Raw genomic sequence first — 19,527 nt, forward strand, 5'->3', positions numbered from 1 at the left:
GATTCCTACCTCCTTCTGTTTGTGTTTTTAACACTAATTACTAGGATGGCACTTTCTGCTCAAGTCCAAATTACATTTATGATATTCTCCTTCTTAATTTAGTCACTCTGCCCCATACCGTTGATTCGCCATATCAAAGACAAAGGTGGAATAATGATATGTAATTAAACCATAGTTCCCAATGATGTATGCAATTAACAAATTAGTTAACACAGGGCAACCTGAATGGATCCTTATATTACATTCTACTAGTCAAAGTATATGAGATGTAATAGCTGGCTTTTTAATTATTTCTCATTATTGTACTCTAATTACAGAAATTATGTGTGAGTTATGTTAAAAAACAACGCCTCTCTATTTCATGAAAAAAAAACTAGTTTGAAATACTTTTGGATATGTTCCTTAGCGATTTTTGACACAGGCAGTCTGTCATAAGGACTTAGAGCCCACATTAGAGCTGATCATTATCATCATCTTTAATATTCTTGCCACTACCACAGTGTTCCGAAAGGCGGTTGGCTGGAGCAGAGAGACTGTAAGGGGTAAAGGGAGATGTAGATGCTTGTCTTAATGCTAAGCTGTTGTTGACTGTAATTCTAGTGATATTGGTCCCAAGGAAGTTGAAGTGACAGATCAATTATAATCTGCTGATGTTGCTTGACTTTTTGGCACTGAAATGCATGCGTGAACTAAATGTTTTCATGATGTGCGGGACCTTCAAACATTTTTTTTATGAACCATAGAATACTGTCCGAAAACTAAAACAGTTATTCTATTCCTTCCCTCTGTATTCTCAAAGGTAATCGTTAACACTTCTAGAAGTTGTTTGGATTTTTCCAAAGGTTTTGGACCATTTTGAATGCGTTCTCCTTGTGCTGGGCAGTGTGAACACAGTGGAATGGTGGGCCGTTTCCCCTCCAGTGGAATATTGATTCTATGTGTTATGTGGAGGGGGAAACCAAACACTGTGACTGCTCTACCTCGCTCCACAGACTACTGTGGTCCCATGGACAGGCTCTTTGGACTGCTGGGAGAAGAGACTTCTCTACAGAGTTGTGTGGTTGAAAAAAGTAGCATTTAATAAGAACTACGCCATGTTCAAATAATTGTTTCTTTGTCTGCCTTGTTGTTCTAAAATGTGATAACTCAGTTGCTTTAGGCCTGCAATTTTGAGAGACTGATGTCTCACATTGTAGATGTTAACTAGTATGTAATACACAGAAAGGCAAAAAGTAAAACATAAAAATTCCGTTGTAGTAAAATGCTGTTCTGTTACAAGCTGGACGGCCCAGGCTCAGCTGTCAGTCCGTTTGGTTGTACATGTAAGTCCGTAGGGACACTTACTGAAGGCTTATGTAATGTTGGCACCGGCCTCTGTGGCACAGCCCCAAGAATTCCCCCTGTTACGGGATAGCCTGGAGAGTGCGCTGTGGCTGTCGATTCAAAGAGTGTAGGTCAAATGTATCAGTGACCAGGCAGCAGGAACATCTTTATCTCACCATCTCTCTCCAGTCCCCACGTCCCCCGTTGCATTACGTTGCCATGGATGTTAGACAACGTTTCCATGGCATTGACGCTTGTTCAAGGGGAACATTGTGTGTAGGACCTGTGTGTCAGTCACTCAGTCTAATGTCATAGAACATAGATGAAGACATGCAGTACCTGTAAGGAAAAAACTGTTGACTTTCTTTCAATGGTACTCACTTTTAGCCCATGTGTTGTTCATAAAAACAGATCATTTTTATTATGTTAATGAGACAAAGCAGGCTACACCAGAAAAAAGCTTGTTTTATAACTGCACTCTTACATAAATTTTTACAGTCATGGACTCCCTTTTTATAACACCACACAAACTTTTATATTCAATGGCTTTTTTAGGCTTTTCTTTAAAACGTTTCTGATATTGGTTCTCTGACAGATGTGTAAATTGTTGTTTTGTCTCCGCTCCCGGTTATTTTTACTCTCTGAGGCTACATTCTGCTAGCTCCTCTCTCGTTTCTGATTTGACCTTTGACACCTGACCTTCTGAGGTGAGTGGAATTCATAACAAAGATTAAAATTCCTAAAGGAGGTACTCATAGTACATCAATCTAGGGTCTGCTCTTGAAGAACATGCTTTTCTCATCTCCAAAGTTCTACGTTTCATAGATAGTTTTGTCACATACAAAACAAAACAAGTCCATTATATACATCCTCTATCCCATATTGCAACCACAGGTCCCTTTCCCGTGATGGTGGCAAGCGTCACAATGATTTCATGTTTGACCACCAGTGCAGTTGGAGCATCCAGGTTTTCTTCATTTCAAATCCACTCTAGTCATGCAGTCCCAAAAAATTCTCTCAGATTCAATTTAGAAATCCTTTTTAACAGTTGGTCGGTTCAGCCTCCAAGTCTCACCATATTTGAGAGAGTTCTTTGAAGCGTGGTGGTCCATCAGGGGATTTGTTCTAACTGTTGAAGATTATTCCTGTTGTGTACCATCAGTTAGACAAACAACATTTTCTTAACCAGTCCATGTACACTCTTAGAAAAACATGGAACCTAAAAGGGTTCTTTGGTTGTCCCCATAGTAGAACCCTTTGAAGAACCCTTTTTATTTCCAAGTAGAACCCTATTGGGTCCCATGTAAAACCCTTTCCGCAGAGGGTTCTACATGTGACCCAATAGGGTTCTACCTGGAACAGAAAACGGTTATCCTATGGGGACAGCCGAAGAACCATTTTGGAACCATTTTTCTAAGAGTGTAATGGTGATGTGTGCCGTTCACTCTGATTTACTGATGGAGCATGGCAGGGACCAGGAGGAAGATGGGGGTCAGTGGATCTGAGTGGGGGGTTGGGGGCTACAGGGCAGGCTGGGTGGGTGTGGGTGTCATTCATACCGGCCGGTCCACTGCGTACTGGCAAGGGCTTAGGTTAGACACGGTGTTTTGCACGGTCGGGTAGGCGAAGTTGGCATGCTGCTTGGCCTTGAGCCGGAGGCTGGCCAGGCTGGAGTTGCAGGTGTCTCTGTACATGTAAGGGCTGGCGGTGGTGGCGTAGGGGCAGGTGCTGGCGGTGACTGCGACCGAGTTCAGTGCGGGGCTATTGAGATTGTTGAGGTTGCCCAGGTTGTTGAGGCCCGAGCCAGCCACCCCGGCCACCGCCGAGGGAACCATGGAGGAGGCCATGTTCATGGAGGGGATGGAGCTGGAGGGGGAGAACATGGGCTGGGATGACAGGGGGCTTACATTCATGGAGTTGAAGAAGGGGAAGCTCTTGGCTGACAGTGGACTGCTGGCCAGACTCTTGGTGGCCCAGTTGTTGTAAGTGTAGCCAGAGTACATGTCGTCATAGGGCTGCATTAGTCCATTGAACTGGGCACCAAAGCCGTTTTTACACAGCTCAGCCTGCTGGTTCCTCTCCCTCTTCCTCCACTTGGCACGGCGATTTTTAAACCATACCTGAGAGAGAAGAACAGAGAAGGAGAAGAAGGCAAGTAAATATGGGCTTTTCTTTTCAACATAATTTGAGGTGATAAAAAAATTTCTGAAACACAATAACATCTTGGTACGCAAAGACTGAAAATGTATATCTTTCAAATAGTTTTGGCAAGATTCCGTATGTTGTTGCTCTGTAGACTCTTTGAAAGAAAGAACAATCCAGAAAACTAAGTTTATCATCAAACAGTCATATTAGCCATGGTTTATTAAAACGAATGATTCACTTATTTGAATTATAAGCTCCCAGTGAAAGAAATGTCAAGCTAGAGCTGTCTTCACATTTTGTCATTTTAAGGTCCTATTTTTAGAGGGTATCAAATGGATTAACGTTTTAATGGCAAATCTAAAATGAAGGTACTTAATTCAGTTCCCAATTGGGGAAGTATTAATTTCTCTCTGAGCGTTCATTTTTGTGCTAGAACCTTCTCTTTATTCTCAAAAACACAAGACTTCAAAACTCCTCATTGTGTGGCAATATACCTATTATAGGAATTCAATACAGAAATGACAGAAATGGACTGTCATGTACAGTTAAAATCTAATTGTATTAATCAAATGCATATTATTCCCATGCAAATTATTCAAATGTAAATGTAAAAAGGCCACCAACACTGCTGGGGCTAACTAATCTCCCTCCCTCCCTTCATCATCTAGAACCGCTGTGCCAGGCATACAGTATCTCATCCAAATCCCCAATCTGTGTGTCTGCCAGCCAGCAGCCCAGGCATCTGTTGTGATAGTAATAGAATGCTCTGGACTATTAAATGTGTGGGTACAGTGCACATAGCAGTGAGTTTTCCATGGTACCCATTGACAGTAGGGGAAACCCCACTATTGAGGAAGACATCTTGCCTTTTAACATGACTCTTGGGCTATGTTGTTTAGGTATCATGGAAACATCTGAATGTCAAATGGTTAGTGAATGAGGTGTTTGTGGCAAACCTTACCTCACTTTCCTAAAACTGTCAAATGACTGATACAAGACACTCGCTGTGACCTAAAGTACCCAAGTCCATTGCTCACGACTCCATTTCTCTCTGAGCGTTCATTTTGTGCTGGAACTTTCTCTTTATTCTCATATAGACAAAACTTCAAACTCCTCATTAAATTGCATAAATCAAGACGACAGGAGTAGTATTCGGGATATGCAAGGGGGCATCTGCGTCCATGTGGAATTAGCAGGGAACGAGTGAGGCTCAAAAGGTCACTGCTAGACATAAGGACCAGGCCGTGTGTGGTCTGTTGTTCTTTCAAAATAACAACCACGACTGTGTGCTATGTGACCTTTTATCTGGCCAACATGAATTTGATCCATTACTTGTCAGGCAGGCAGTGATTTTATTGTCATCCGTTGGAATGTGAGCCCACCTGCTCCACACTGGGGGGTGACCAAACCACTGGGCGTGGGTCATTTTGGGTCAGGAGCAGAGCACACTTCTGACCTTTGTGTGACATGCGAAGCCTAGTTTTAGGTTGTTGTACCTAATCCCTGGTTAGGTACACTCTTTTACATTTGTACCTTCAATGGCCTTTTTACCTTCAGAATTATGTTGAAATAATATGCGTGACTCCCGCAAACGTTTTGGTGAATGACATAGCTAGAGTACAAAACATCCCATGTTTCACAACAATGACTATTAGGTAACCCAAGAGGTAAAAGAAAAAACGTTAAATCCTAAAGAAAGTGGGTTTGGATTGCATTCAGACTGATTGGCACCTTTTCCCAATGTTTTATGTCATGGGGAAATAACAACAAGACTCAACCACTGGTTCAGTATTGGCCCTGTAGTGATTATGTGCGGCACTCACTCTAACCCGTGCCTCTGTGAGGTTGGTCCACACGGCGATCTCCTCCCGTGTGCTCATGTCGGGGTAGCGGTTCCTCTGAAAGGTGGCCTCCAGCTCCTGGAGCTGCTGGCTGGTGAAGTGGGTCCTCTGCCTGCGCTGCTTCTTCTTCAGAGAGCCGTCCTCTGCATTTGACTCATCTGTTTGGTTCTGGTGGGACTTCTCTGTGTCTGGGAGGCAACAACAGGGATGGAGAGTTACAAGCCCAATCCATTACATTTTCTACTAAGCTAAAATATGGAATTGTTTTACGATAGCCATACCAAGGATCATTTAGGTATATGATTTTTAATTTTAGGATCCCTTTAGGTGTAAACAAAGATATTAACAAAAGATTTAATGAAACATTGAATTTGGCCGTACTGCTATTAGCCCATAGAAACGCATTGAATAACAGGTTGATACATGTAGAAAACAGATAGTCAAAAAATATCTCCAAATAAAGTTTGTTTTAAAGTGTCTGTCCTATATCTGAGAGATATAAGATCAGGATTTAAAAACATTTTTTTATCCATGTTTAAAAAAAAATTGGGGCACTAAACTACTTCCATCTATACCGACAGTACAGGCAAGTCTTGTGAGGTTTGTGGTTGTCCTAGAGCAAAACATGTATGTGTTCGTGAGAGTCTCAACTTTCCATAGAGGGGTCATACAGTATTTGTGTGTAGCCCAAACTGTTCGGACGCTACAGACAGAAGTTGGCACATTGGCGGTACCAACTTCAGGCGAGTCCCGTGACGCTTGTGGGGGCAGTAGCAAAACGGAGAACACCATCGCGTTCGTGAGAGTTTCATTTTCTCAGAGTGGTCATATTAGCTTTGTAGGCCAAACCGTTCTTACGCACAGACGTTTTCACGAGAAGACCGATTATCGCAATGTCTCATGGTCTGACAAACACTGTGGTGGGGGATTGAGATGCAGCCCATGCAAAAAAAACAGGTACCTCTATCTTAAACAGACTCCGATTCTGATGAGGATTTTTTTTTACACTAATTGTATTTCAGCAGGGGGCACGAACATCGACTGTAGTGGGATAAATGATTAAAGCATGGGATAAAAGTTGCGAAAGCACTTACAACTTTAACTCAATCTAAATGACAGGCATATTTCAATTCCCATTCAATTGTCAAGTATTTTGCACAAGAGCAGCAATCATCTCTACAGAGTGAAGTGTCTTTCCATTGAAAAGTGAATACACTTCTCACAGTTTTCTCCAAAGCATATTGGCAATAGTCTGTGACTAATGTAGACTGTCATGTTACCAGGTGTGCTCTTTTATTTTAAATTAATTAACTTAATGGACATACTTTCCCATGCTATTTGAAAAAAGTTTTTATTTATATTGTCTTCTAATAATATGCCAAATTGTTAACAGTTTCCACCTCAGACTTTTGCGGTTCTGTTTGCAATATTACAAGATTCATGGACTGTGTTTATGTATCCTCTTTTCAGCGTTGTCAAAAATAAATCAATAATTGAAATTGTCCGTGAAACGCGCTTGGCACTAACACCAGAACCAATCAGACATGTTATGTCTGCCCAAGATCCTTTCTCTCTTCATCTGAGTTCCGCAATTGGAGGACCCCACAGAAAGAGTGAAATTAGTTGGCTACCTAATCCCAGGGATCAGGCTTTTGTTACCGGGCAGGTTTCGGACTGTTTGGCAAGGGCTTACCTCTCTGGGAGCAGTTAGAAATAGTCTGCAGGGTTTAAAAGACTCCACAGGGCCACTGGAAAAACCAATAGAACCAGGCCTTTGCTGTTATCTACTAGTAAACTGACACTGGTTTAGCCATCATTTGGCCAAAAACCATTTCCCCTCCAATGTCACAATACAGAAAAGAGGGCAGACCTTGAAAACCTACTATAAAGCAATCTCAGTGATGAAAGTAAATAAAGTCAATTTATTTAGCCTTTTCTGATTACGGATTACGTTGTTCTTGATCTCCAAATAGAATATACAGCTTCGTAGAAAATTGTTTCTTTACTCACTGACATAATCCAAATACAATGAATATGAATAGCTGTTTTGTTTTTCATATGTAATACATTGTCACAGGTATATCAATCAATTGGCTACACTACACACACCTACAGTGCATGGGCTAATATATATTCATGGTGTACAAATGTATAGAAGAAGGCATATGTCTGGCAAATACTATACACCCTTGCAGCTTTTGTAACAGCAACTTATTTGGTCAAACTGCCAGTCAATCAGCCAGCAAACAAACAAACCAACCAAATAATAGTCAGTCCCCACCACCACTTGCACAACTAATGAGATTTCTGAGAGTCAGTTGGAGAAGCAATGTCCTGTATCCACTAACCACTGGAACAACATGTCAGTCTAACACTGACTCAATTTTAAAGCGACCCTAAACATGATGATGAAAACGAATAGAGAGTATTAGAGCAACAAGATGATAAATGCATGGGTTAAGGGCTTTACAGTAAATTAGCATTATTGAGGAGCATATATAGAAGCCCCCTTTCCACTCATCACATTTCTATGAAAGTTGTTTCAGCCTGACAGGCTGAGATATTCTCAGCACTAGAATGTCTGAAGCCCTGTTGGAGGTGGATTTATGAGTGCCAACCACACAGCAGACATAGTTGTTTGGCAATTCAATCTGAATGTATATGCTTGACCCCTTGGCCAGGCAGAAAAGCACCAATGTAGCAGCATACTGTGTCTATATATCCAAATGCATGCACACATGCTTTGAAATACATGCATAGATACCCACAAATGCTGATGTATAATATAGCCTCTCTAGCCTGCTCATAATGCACCAAGGACCCTGTAATCTGACGCATGTTCTAATCACTAGGGGTGTCCTCGTTTTGTGAAAGAAATTATACATTCCCAGGTTGTATATTAACAAAAGGGGGCTGAATAAAATAAGCATACTGTAGCCACACCTCTGTATCTACACAGCATGTGTGTCATTTATTGACGTTTCGCTCATTTTGAAACTTCAGAGATGCCACTTGAGTGTGCTATTGCCCATGTGAGATTTGTCATTTAATAAGGCCTAATTCGAAGTATGTATAACATTTCTGGGGTGGCAGGTAGCCTAGTGGTTAGAGCGTTGGGCCAGTAACAGAAATGTTTCTAGATTGAATCCCTGAGCTGACAAGGTACAAATCTGTCATTCTGCCCCTGAACAAGGCAGTTAACCCACTGTTCCCCTGTAGGCCATCATTGTAAATAAGACGTTGTTTAACTGACTTGCCTAGTTAAATAAAGGTTAAATAATGAAATGAAGTGGATATAATATTTCAGAGGTGATGCCCAGGTGTCTGCCATCATGGGGATACAGTTTGTTTAATAAATAAACATACACTGAACAAATAACCATTTAAGTGGACATTGAAAAACAAACTAATTGGTTGACATTTCTAACAATATCCAAATATCACACGAAAGAACAATGAATGAACTGCTTGTTTATTTTTCTATATATAATTTCCACTAGCTAAACCTTTTCTAGAATAAACATTCCGTAGTCAGTGAGCAAAACAAGTAGGCTACACTGGAAATATTGCCACTTGATATTTTGGCCTCTATGCCTCATTATGTTGATGCTAGGTTATAGTGCGTAATCCATGGTTCGCATTTAGGCGTTCTCCTAAATCCCTGCACTCACTCAGGGCCGTCCATTTCGGAGTAAGTTTACATTAGTCACACTTTATGGGGTCTGTTGCAGACGCTGGATCCACAGAGATGTCATCTATTAGAGCGCACCGGTATCACACATATTTGCTTTTTCTCTGGCATAGTTTGTTATAAAGTGACATGCAGACTGTTGAAATGCAGAGGCAGACATTTAGCTTTCAAGCCTGAGCAATAGTTGCTCAGGATATTCTTGTATGTCTATGACTTTAGGCTTATTTCCGTTCATTATGTGTTTTAGCTTTTAGGTTTTAATTGAGAGTGATTAAAATATCAGTGTGCAAAGACACGCACAATCCAAAATGCCAAAAAAAGCTGCTTCTCCGCCAACGCGCAAGGGGTTCGTGACAGATGTTTACAGTAGCTTCCATTAAAGTCTCGCAGTTAATAACCCTTGCTTTATAAAAGACAAGCGAGAAGAATGAACTTGCAATTTGAGTTCATGAAGGAAAATGACAAGTATCTAATGTGAATCATATAGGTTGCTATGCGCTGTACAAAATAACACATTTGGATTTGAATAATATTGGCATTCAAGTAATTACAAATGTGGCAACAGTAGTCTAAGATGCAAGCCAATTAATATGATTACATTGATATCCACATGTAATTACGCACGCTATTCGCCACAATAATAATAGGTATTGCATGCTATAAACAACTTTAGAAAAGCATCGTTATGTTGTTTTTATGATTATGATTAATCTTATTAATCATATTATTATATTAGACTATTATTAGTAGTAGGCCTATTATTATACAATTGTTTGATTGGTCGGCCTACATGCATGAACATATAGACTATGCCTATTCATCCGTAATTTCAGTCTGAGGACATCGGTCAAACACTCCTTTAATGTATATGCATGGTATACGTGGAAACTGACCGCTGTTGTCTTGGCCTTTACATCCCTGATCATGTTGTGGGGTCCCGGAGTCCGAGAGCGATAGCGCCGGGCTACGGGCTTCACTGTCCGTCAGAAGGTTAAAATCCATAACCCCGGCCTCCCGGCTCTGCAACAGCAAGGCAATACAATTCAGCATAAATAAATATGGCAACATAATACAAGCATCCTCACCTCAGTTTTGGCCTCCAACCTAATTGGCAATACAAAATAAACAACTAGAAAAATAAACAACTAGAAAGAACAAGAAATGACAACAATAATTATGTTGATAATCTTTTTTTATAATAAGCCTGAATTGTAATATAACAAATGCTTGGACAGTTAAAATGTTCTAGGCCTACGCATGTTTTACATTTCAATATCAACACAGATTAACTAGGGAATAACTATGAATATCACACCTCATAAACGTGGTAAAATCTTGACAAACTGCTAGTGCTAATCATATAGGCTACAGTATGAGCAGGATTTAGAATACTCTCACATTTTGATAACATTCACGTTGCTGATGGACTTTATTCATGTACAAAACGGTCCATCTCTGAAATAGCCGACCTATTCGATTAAGGGTGTGTTCGTAAATTCACTCTGGAGTGCCAGAGTGCCCTCATAGTGCGCTCTGGGCGTTCGTAAATTCAGAGCGATGTCAGATTGTCCGTTCGTAAATTCAGATCATTTCACTATAGGAGCGTAGGGTTGATCCGAGCGTTCTGGCCTCACAACGGCAGTCAAGCACCCAAGCTAACTGGCTAAAATTGGCTAGCTTGCCAGCTACATCCAGACACAAATGAGAGAACACCTCACTCTGAACATTTTACTCGTCCTAGCAGAGCTGGTTAGGCTGTTTTAATGTTACCTAGAGCGCTGGTAACTGTAACTGTGCTGCTGGCAACTGTTTAAAGGCGTTTTTTGTCGACGTTTACTGACATGGGTCAGATTCCACGGGTGTTGCCTGTTCGTAAATTGTCAGTTATTCTGCGCTCTGGCACAATCAGGTGCTCTGAAATCGGAGTAGATAACCAGAGTGAATTTACGAACGCACGCTAAATGTAGGCCTATATTACGTTGTAATAACTACGAATGTGTTCTGTTACTGTTAGTTCTATTTTAGTTCATTTGGAGTTATAGTGGTCAAATATATGACCCGAAGAGCATCCTCGTGAGGGAGGCTGATACGCAATGAAGCCTAAAATAACAGGTCGTTTATTTATACAAGCGCAGTTAACACCTTGAAGACATGGGGGGACACAATCGCTCCCTCAAAGCTTCTTGATATTTATGATGTCGTGTTACGTTTAACGACGGGGGTAGGTTCCAATCCACTTAGCCGCCTCTCAACCCCTTTACAGGCGCTCTCAAAATGGGAGCTAATTGGTCTTTGCCTTGTACAAAAAATATTGTAGTAACACTGCCTCAACCATGTGCCATAAGTGACTACGTATGTGTGTTTGTGTGGGTGTGTGTATGTATTTATACTGTGGTTCAGCAAAAATGAAGGCAGTTATATACAGTACAATTAACAACATTACATTACATTCCACAACAGATTTCACAACACATTAAGTGTGTACACTCAGGCCACTAATCTACTACCACACATCGACAACACAAAGTACATGTGTTGTATGTATAGTGCTTATGTTATCGTGTGTGTGTGCGTGTGTATGTGACTGTGTGTGTGTCTCATCATAGTTCCCGCTGATACATAAAGGTGTATTTTTATCCATTTAAAAATCTGATTTGACTGTTTATGTGTGTGTGTGTGTGTGTGTGTGTGTGTGTGTGTGTGTGTGTGTGTGTGTGTGTGTGTGTGTGTGTGTGTGTGTGTGTGTGTGTGCGTGTGCGTGAGTTTGTGTGTGTGTGTGTGTGTGCATGCGTGTATTTAAATCAGCCTTCTTCATGCCGGTCTCTGTCACTCTATAAGCCCCTCTTTAGCGGTGCACCCTTTGACTCCTCTGGTGTGTCTCTGTGAACTATGATGTGAACGAATCACATGGTGGCCCATAGTGGCATAACATCAAACCTCACTCACTTGAGCTGGATACTCACTGGAGAAACATGCAATTAAATTGAGCTTCAAGTTCCTTGGCGTCCACATCACTAAAGACCTATCATGGTCCAAACACACCAAGACAGTCAGGAAGAGGACACAACAATGCCTATTCCCCCTCAGGAGGGTGAAAAGATTTGTCATGGGACCTCAGAACTTCAAAAAGATCCCCAGCCACCCAAGTCATAGACTGTTCTCTGCAATACCGCACAGCAAGCGGTACCAGAGTGCCAAGTCTGGACCAAAATGCTCCTTAACAGCTTCTACCCCCAAGCTATAAGACTGCTGAATAATTATTAAAATGGATACCCAGAATATTTGCTTTGACCCCCTTATTTTATTCGGATGTATTATTATTTTTTGCACTGACTCTCTTGCACAGGCTCGATGTACACTCACTGGGCTATAACCACACACTCACACATATTACACTGACACTCCCAAACACACACACACAGACACACAGATAAAACACACACGCACATGCATATTGATGCCACACACACACACACACACACACACACACACACGCGCGCACGCACACACACACACACACACACACAGACACACACATTTGCATTTACATTCCTTCACACTCTTCACATACGCTGCTACTACTCTCTGTTTATTATCTAAGCCTACAGTAGTCATGTTACACCTACCTACATGTACATATTACCACAATTACCTTGACTAACCCCTGCACATTGACTCAATACTGGTACCCCTTGTATATAGCCTTGTTATTGTTATTTTATTTTGTTACTATATTTCCTTTAATTTCCTTTAATAAAATGTTTCCTACCTACTTTTTTAAAACTATGCATTTTTGGTTAAGGGCTCTTAAGTAAGTATTTCACAGTGCATGTGACAAATAACATTTGATTTGATATGATTTGAACACACATTTCCCAGTCATTTTCATTCAAGTACGGTACTGAGTGAGGGCTCTGATCTGATCAACCAACTTGCTGACCATCAGAATTTTCAGACTAACTTAATGGACAGCTTGTTCTCGGTTTGAATGGTAAACACAATACATCCTCAAACTGATTATTCATATCAAGCAAATGCTAGCTGTATTTCCATTTCCACGAATTCTTTCCATTTCTACAGAATATCCCTGACAGCAATCTGCTCATCTATGTGAGTGTCTCTGCCCTAGAGATCTTAGACGAAGCCCTACACTCAGAAAAACGTGCTCTCTAGAACCTAAAAGTGTTCTTCTGCTGTTCCCATAGGAGAACCCTTTGAAGAACCCTTTTTGGTTCCACATAGGACCCTTTCCACAGAGGGTTCTACATGGAACCCAAAAGGGTTCTACGTGAAACCAAAAAGGGTTCTCCCAGGAACCAAAAAGGGTTCTCCTATGGGGAAAGCCGAAGAACCCCTTTGGAACCCTTTTTTCTAAGTGTACATGATGAAGCCTCATGCTGTGTTCTTTATGCACATCTCCATACATGTACGCCTATCAAAATATTTGTATTCCACTTCAAAGAGTTGAAGAACTGCATGAATAAAACAAGTGTTTATGATATGCCATGTTGGTCGACACTTTAAGATTTTCCATGACAGAAAAAGCAACAGAAGACAGAGTCCAACTAAAAATATACACTTATGTTCAAACATTTTTTTACAAATTTTATTGAATCAAGTTTTTAGCAGTTATAAATCAGTATCTCATTATGAAATATAAAATGTTATGCTGTTTGGTACAAGTGGAAAAATATCAATACATTCTTATGCCAATGTAGTTCTCTCCTCAATGTTTTAGAATCCTTATTGTTTATTATAAATCACAGTACACCTATTACACCGTCACCCTTAGTTTATGACATTATATAGATCATCCATGACTTATAAATGTAAAAATCCATCAATGCTTTTGAAGAGAAAAGACCTTGTAAGCCCATATCCAATCACAACCGCATGGGAGACACAGGAGGCAGTGTTGTGATCATGTGCTTATCGCACGAATACAGGTTTCATTGCACATGTGAAAAGAGCCATGCCAAAGCTATCCTTCACAAAATATAAAGCATGTTTGAATTATTCTATGGTGTTAGTTTCTTTCCCAAAAGGCTTTGTTCTGGCCCATAGGTGAGAAGTGAGATTGAGGATAAGATCAAATCTCACAGAGAGATTGCTTTACAAAATATACTTATTTTGCGTTGAGGCGATAGTACTAATAAGGTTCTGGTTTTGTGGGTTATAGTTGACTTGCAGGTCAAATGGTATTTCAGTTGATTGTTTCAACACTGACATAAAATATTTATCTGAAGTCAATACAAAAGTAACATTGCTTATCATTAAGTACATTTAAGTCAGCAAATAGAATTACTGCTTATGATTCTCTATTGTGCAAGCTTGTTTAAATTCAATGTAAGGTTGTTGAAATCAAAAATCTGGTATGTGCCATATAGGCTGAAAGACATATCCGTTTGGTCTACAACCAAGACCTAAACTGAAAAACAACGCATCCAATCTCATTGCAAAAGCAACCCACAGAAAAACTCAGAGGCTACTTGCCTGAAAGAGAGCAACAGCTGCTGTCCTTTGTGTATAGGCTATGCCACCAGAGAAGTCCAGTATTTTGGTCAGAAATATGAATACGACACTGTCAGATACATATCCTTTGACAGTGATGTATGGGACCGTATCATAGCAGTGCTGAGAGAGGCGGGGCAGTTTGGCAGAGAGTGCGGATGACGCACACCCGCATTTAGTCTAGAACAAGGTGTCAGTGCCTCCTTCCGAGGCACGATATGACATATTTTGTATTCCAAATGAAGTCCCTTCGCTAGAATTAGATAAGGCCAACAACCCATCATGGCGATGGGCCTAACAAAAACACATGAATATAACTGAAAATAAGCTTTTATGAATTTCAAGAGACACTGTATGGGATGTCCCTAGTTCACCAATAATGTTGTGCTATTTAGATGCAAGTGCATACGTTTTATAAAGGTGCCTTGGTTAATTATACCAATCATTTCCGTTCATATTTGACAACATCTGTCATAATATCAATGAATTACTTCACCTAACGTCTATATAAATATTACAATTTCACCATGGTGGCTCCTTTAATTTATTATAGAAATTTGTATAAATATGTAGGCCTAGAGTTGAGGATGACTGATTATTTTGCACTCTATTTCAACTTCATCCATAAGTTTCTCGTAATTGAGACATACTGTACATAGCCTTGTTCACCCATTGAAATGAGTGAAGTCAATCCAGTGCGTAATATATTATAATTGGAATCCTTACAGCAAATTATGATACTATTCATAGTCAGGTTAGATCATTATTTTGTTATTGTTCAATGGTCTACAAATCAAGTACAGTTGTAATGACATTTGACAATATTTGACATTTATATGCCTACTATGTTGATAGAGCTGTAACAGATTCTTGATCATAACCTCATATGCTGAAATGTTACAGGCAAATTGCTCGTCTGACAAACATAACCCATAGCAATTCACTGAGTGAACTTGGTACTTTATTTGAATTACTCTGATATTTTCTAAGGGCTTGCGCTCGTGCTCGTGCACCATGCAATGTTCATTTTGGGATCACCACCACTTTTGCATCCAAATACCATCTCTGCGTTCCTCTGTTTTCTGTCTCAACGATGGCTTTAATTCAGCGTAAAACATTGATGTGACCACAGATGGAAGTGTATGTTTACTCATAGTCTTATGAACTGAATGAAGTATACTCGTGTTCCACTGAGCAAATCAACATTAGTAGGAGTCGATGCGAGATGGGGGTGTGTAGTTTGCATAAGTAGAGTGCTTTAAGCAGTACAACATCGGGCTCATTAAAATATATATCTAATAATAAAAAATAATGGAAGCAGAAATCCTCTCATTTTTCAGAAGATTGGTGAGTCCATCTGTTGGGAAGGCAGAGGCTCACTGCTTACATTTCCACGACTTGTGCATGCCTTGGAATTATTCATAAAAACGCGTTGAGAATTAATTCCCTGGATTAAGACTTGATTAAGATGTATGTCACTTTGCTGTCTGAGAATTTATTAAAGGCCTCCTCGAGGAGGCGGCAGATGGAATTTCGGCCCAATGTTTGTAGATGTTAATTTCTCCCCTCCTAACAAACATTTGCATATGACTGGGAGGGTCAAAGCCCAGTTTCTCTACATGCGCACAACAAACTCCGATTTCTCAATCTCCAAGTTAGCCAATGGATAGTAATGCATGTTAATTCGATGTTATAAAGTCCATATAATAATAATAATGATACGTTTTATTATAAGCTATTATTATCATTAATATAAATGTTTTATTACAGATTGCCAGTAATAAATTACAGCTGATTGGTCTGATAGACCTTTGTGAAAAACGTTATAGCTTTGCCAAGGCATTCATATTCACAATAAAACATTTTCAAATAAGAAACAGAAAGCAATCTGAAAGAGAAGCAATTCAAAATATCAGTTATAGCCTACAATATCTATCGCTCATAGAATCGAATCATAATTATATATATTTTGAGTGAAATGTATAGGCCTAATGCAAAATCCGGCATTTACATTTTTTTGTTGTTTTATTCCATGTTTATTTCACCTTTATTTAACCAGGTAGGCCAGTTGAGAACAAGTTCTCATTTACAACTGCGACCTGGCCGAGATAAAGAAAAGCAGTGCGATCAAGTCAGTTAACAAGTAATCTACTACGTAGGGACAATTAAACAATTTCAACAATGAATATATAGAAACTACTTTTAGGTTAACTGTCACATGGCTGAGGCCCATAGCATGACCACATTTTACAAGTGAAAATGATAATGACCGAGAATAATAGGTTATTTGGAAGGCATGATTGCACTTGCACCCTAAATTATAGGCCTATCCATTGTCGCAGTTTAATTCAACAGTATTCCATTCTTTGTCGCTGAATTAACAGAATAGTCTACGCCAAAATCGTCCGTTCAAACAGCTCAGTGGTTTTAATTTCAAAACCGGATGATTCCGTAATAGAAATATACTATTTATAATACAGTCAAATGATCTCATCTGATATGCCCTTGATCTTTCACTTCACTTGTGAGGTGGTACATGTCAGACTGAAAACCACAAGATAACATGCAATTAAAAAATTGCACGGCCTAAATAATACAATCTTGGTGCCATATCACTTGTTAAATAAATTATAATGGTTGGCCATATGACCTTGTATAAAATCGAATTAATGGAATGACACTTGTTGCAGATGTGCAAATCGGTTCAATGTTGTAGGCTATTTTTTCTTATTCCCACTCAATATATATCTGTATATATATGTATATATCTGTATAAATATATATATACCATATCTAGGCCAAGATGTTTAAGACACGTTGTTAGCAAAGGCTAAATTCATTTTAATTGTCAAGTCAATTTAATCAAATTTCTGTATGGCATCTCTCTAAATAATATATTAATTATTGTAAACATCTATATACTTAGAATGTAGGCTAAATGTAGGCTAAGTTGAATTCGTCAGGTATATCCTCTTTAGACATAGGCCGATGTGTTTTCCATTTTGTTACGCAGACAGGCAAATTTGCCACACACGGATAGACCCAACAAAGGATTTGTTAGCCTATATGAAACAATACCAGTGCGTTCTTTATAGGCCTGTTTTCTTACTTTAATATAATGTTTAATTTGCTATAAGTTCGTCATAACAAAGGCAATAAACTGAATACGTTTATGTTCAGGGGAGAGTGAGTGCGCACGCATGTTTGTACGGAGAGAGTTCCGAGGCCTAGACCGGAGGGGGCAGAGGGTAGAAACTCTGTTTTTCTTTCTTGTGGATCGGGAGCACCTGCCACCTATCAATTTCGGATATACCCTCAAATATTTTTGACCTAAGAAATATTCTCACAGAGAGCGCTCTCCCATGTAAGTCAAAACTTAACTCTGTGTTTTTACATTGTGGTGATTTAGTGGTTAGACCGTTAGGCCAGTAACCGAAAAGTTGCTGGATCGAATCCCTGAGCTGACAATGTAAAAAATGTCTTTCTGCCCCTGAACAAGGCAGGTAACCCACTGTTCCCCGATAGGCCGTCCTTGTAAATAAGAATTTGTTCTTGACTGACATGTCTAGTTAAATTAAAAAACATTTTCAGCAGAAGCACGTATCAATAATTTACAGTAGCGAGCACATACATTTTCGCACGTACTTGTACCAGTCCATCGAACCCCCAACTCTGGCGTGGCAAGCGCCAAGCGCCAAGATCCGCCGGAGCCACACCGGAATAAATGTATAGCATTTCGAAAGCACTTATAATTTGGACAAACAATGAGCAAAAGGTGTTAGCATATATATTCCGATCAATGCTGACATAGGCCTACTAACTCTACAGGGTATTTGTTCCAGAAAACCATTTTATTTAGATTCATAAGGATGGAAACTGTGACTTAATTAAAGCAAATGAACAATTCACAAGAGGAGCAGATGCAAGATTTAGAAAGTGTATCCCCTAAAATCTGCTGAAGACATGAATCAATGCCAAAATTACACTCTACTGTTAGATACATTGTGGTCTACATTTCCAGTTTTATTGTAAAAGTAAACAGGCTAGGCCTAATAGATGTTTGTTTCATTCAGCTAGGACCTGCACATTTGGCTATAGTAACATAGTAGCCAAAGTAGCCACTCTTATCACACAACTTTGAGTTTGTGAGTGCTGGACAGATGTGATGTGACAGGTCATCATCATCTTTATCTTCATCTTCATGAATAATGAGCTAAAGTAAACTGTAAATATTAATCTATTTATTTACCCTGTTCTGCTCAATACGTTTAACCACCTAAATCATGGTAAAGGTGTCCATCGTACCAGAGTAACTTGCTGGTAAAGTTTGAGTTCGTGAGGTAGCCTGGCTATGTCTAAGACTAGCAACCCACTATGTGATGTAGCTATAGGCTTCGTTATGGATTTACATGATGGTTCAAACAATGGTGATCTAGTCTAGTCTAATTTGCTTGCCTAATGCACATGCTGACATAACATTCAGTCAGACACAACCATGACGTTTGAAGTTTACTGGAAGAATGAAACTATCATACGCGCACTTACATGAAATCCTGGTCTGGTCTGGTTAAATTAATCCCCCGAAAAGACAAGCTTGATGTTTAGGTTAATGATTGTCCGAATGAGATGCTGCTGACATGAAGAAAGTTCCTCCGGCTGTAAAGTAAAAAAGTGACAGTTTCCTTCTTTCAATGTTGTCAGACATGAAGGCAGTCGAAGAGTGAAAGCCTGAACCCCATACAGCGGGGGGACTGACTTTATGCTAAATATCTTGTGCGACAAGTCCACTACAGAAAGGACTGCCCACTTCACTTCACAGCTTTTACTTGTCACCCACAACCCACACAGTGCACGCTCGTGCGCAAGGAACCCACACGCACTAAAGCACGCACGCACGCACACACACAAACTCTCTCCCTCTCGCGCTCTACATCGCTTTATCTTGCAGCCATGCATGCACTCGCACACGAATGCGCCCTCTATCCAACACATTTCTATGTAGCCTCGGCTTGCATT

General features: G+C 39.9%; 1 protein-coding gene across 1 annotated transcript; it reads right to left on the bottom strand.

The window, feature by feature from the left end:
- Positions 1-1,719: 1,719 nt before the first annotated feature.
- Positions 1,720-19,259, bottom strand: LOC109899689 (pituitary homeobox 3). The gene is made up of 4 exons (XM_020495131.2): positions 19,057-19,259; positions 9,894-10,020; positions 5,292-5,497; positions 1,720-3,443 (listed from the first exon to the last, which is right to left on the bottom strand). Exons 2-4 carry the CDS (start codon positions 10,000-10,002, stop codon positions 2,877-2,879), a joined length of 882 nt encoding a protein of 293 aa, XP_020350720.1. The 5' UTR covers positions 10,003-10,020; positions 19,057-19,259; the 3' UTR covers positions 1,720-2,876.
- Between the last annotated feature and the right edge of the window lie 268 nt (positions 19,260-19,527).

This window comes from Oncorhynchus kisutch, linkage group LG11 (assembly GCF_002021735.2).
Source record: "Oncorhynchus kisutch isolate 150728-3 linkage group LG11, Okis_V2, whole genome shotgun sequence".
In the NCBI taxonomy this organism is placed as follows: Eukaryota; Metazoa; Chordata; class Actinopteri; order Salmoniformes; family Salmonidae; genus Oncorhynchus; species Oncorhynchus kisutch.

Coding starts and splice junctions, on each gene's coding strand:
- LOC109899689 (XM_020495131.2), bottom strand. CDS start 10,002: ATGGATTTTAACCTTCTGACGGACAGTGAAGCCCGTAGCCCGGCGCTA. Junction 5,498..9,893: donor TAAAGGCCAAGACAACAGCG/GTCAGTTTCCAC, acceptor GTTGCCTCCCAG/ACACAGAGAAGTCCCACCAG. Junction 3,444..5,291: donor TCACAGAGGCACGGGTTAGA/GTGAGTGCCGCA, acceptor CTTCTCTCTCAG/GTATGGTTTAAAAATCGCCG.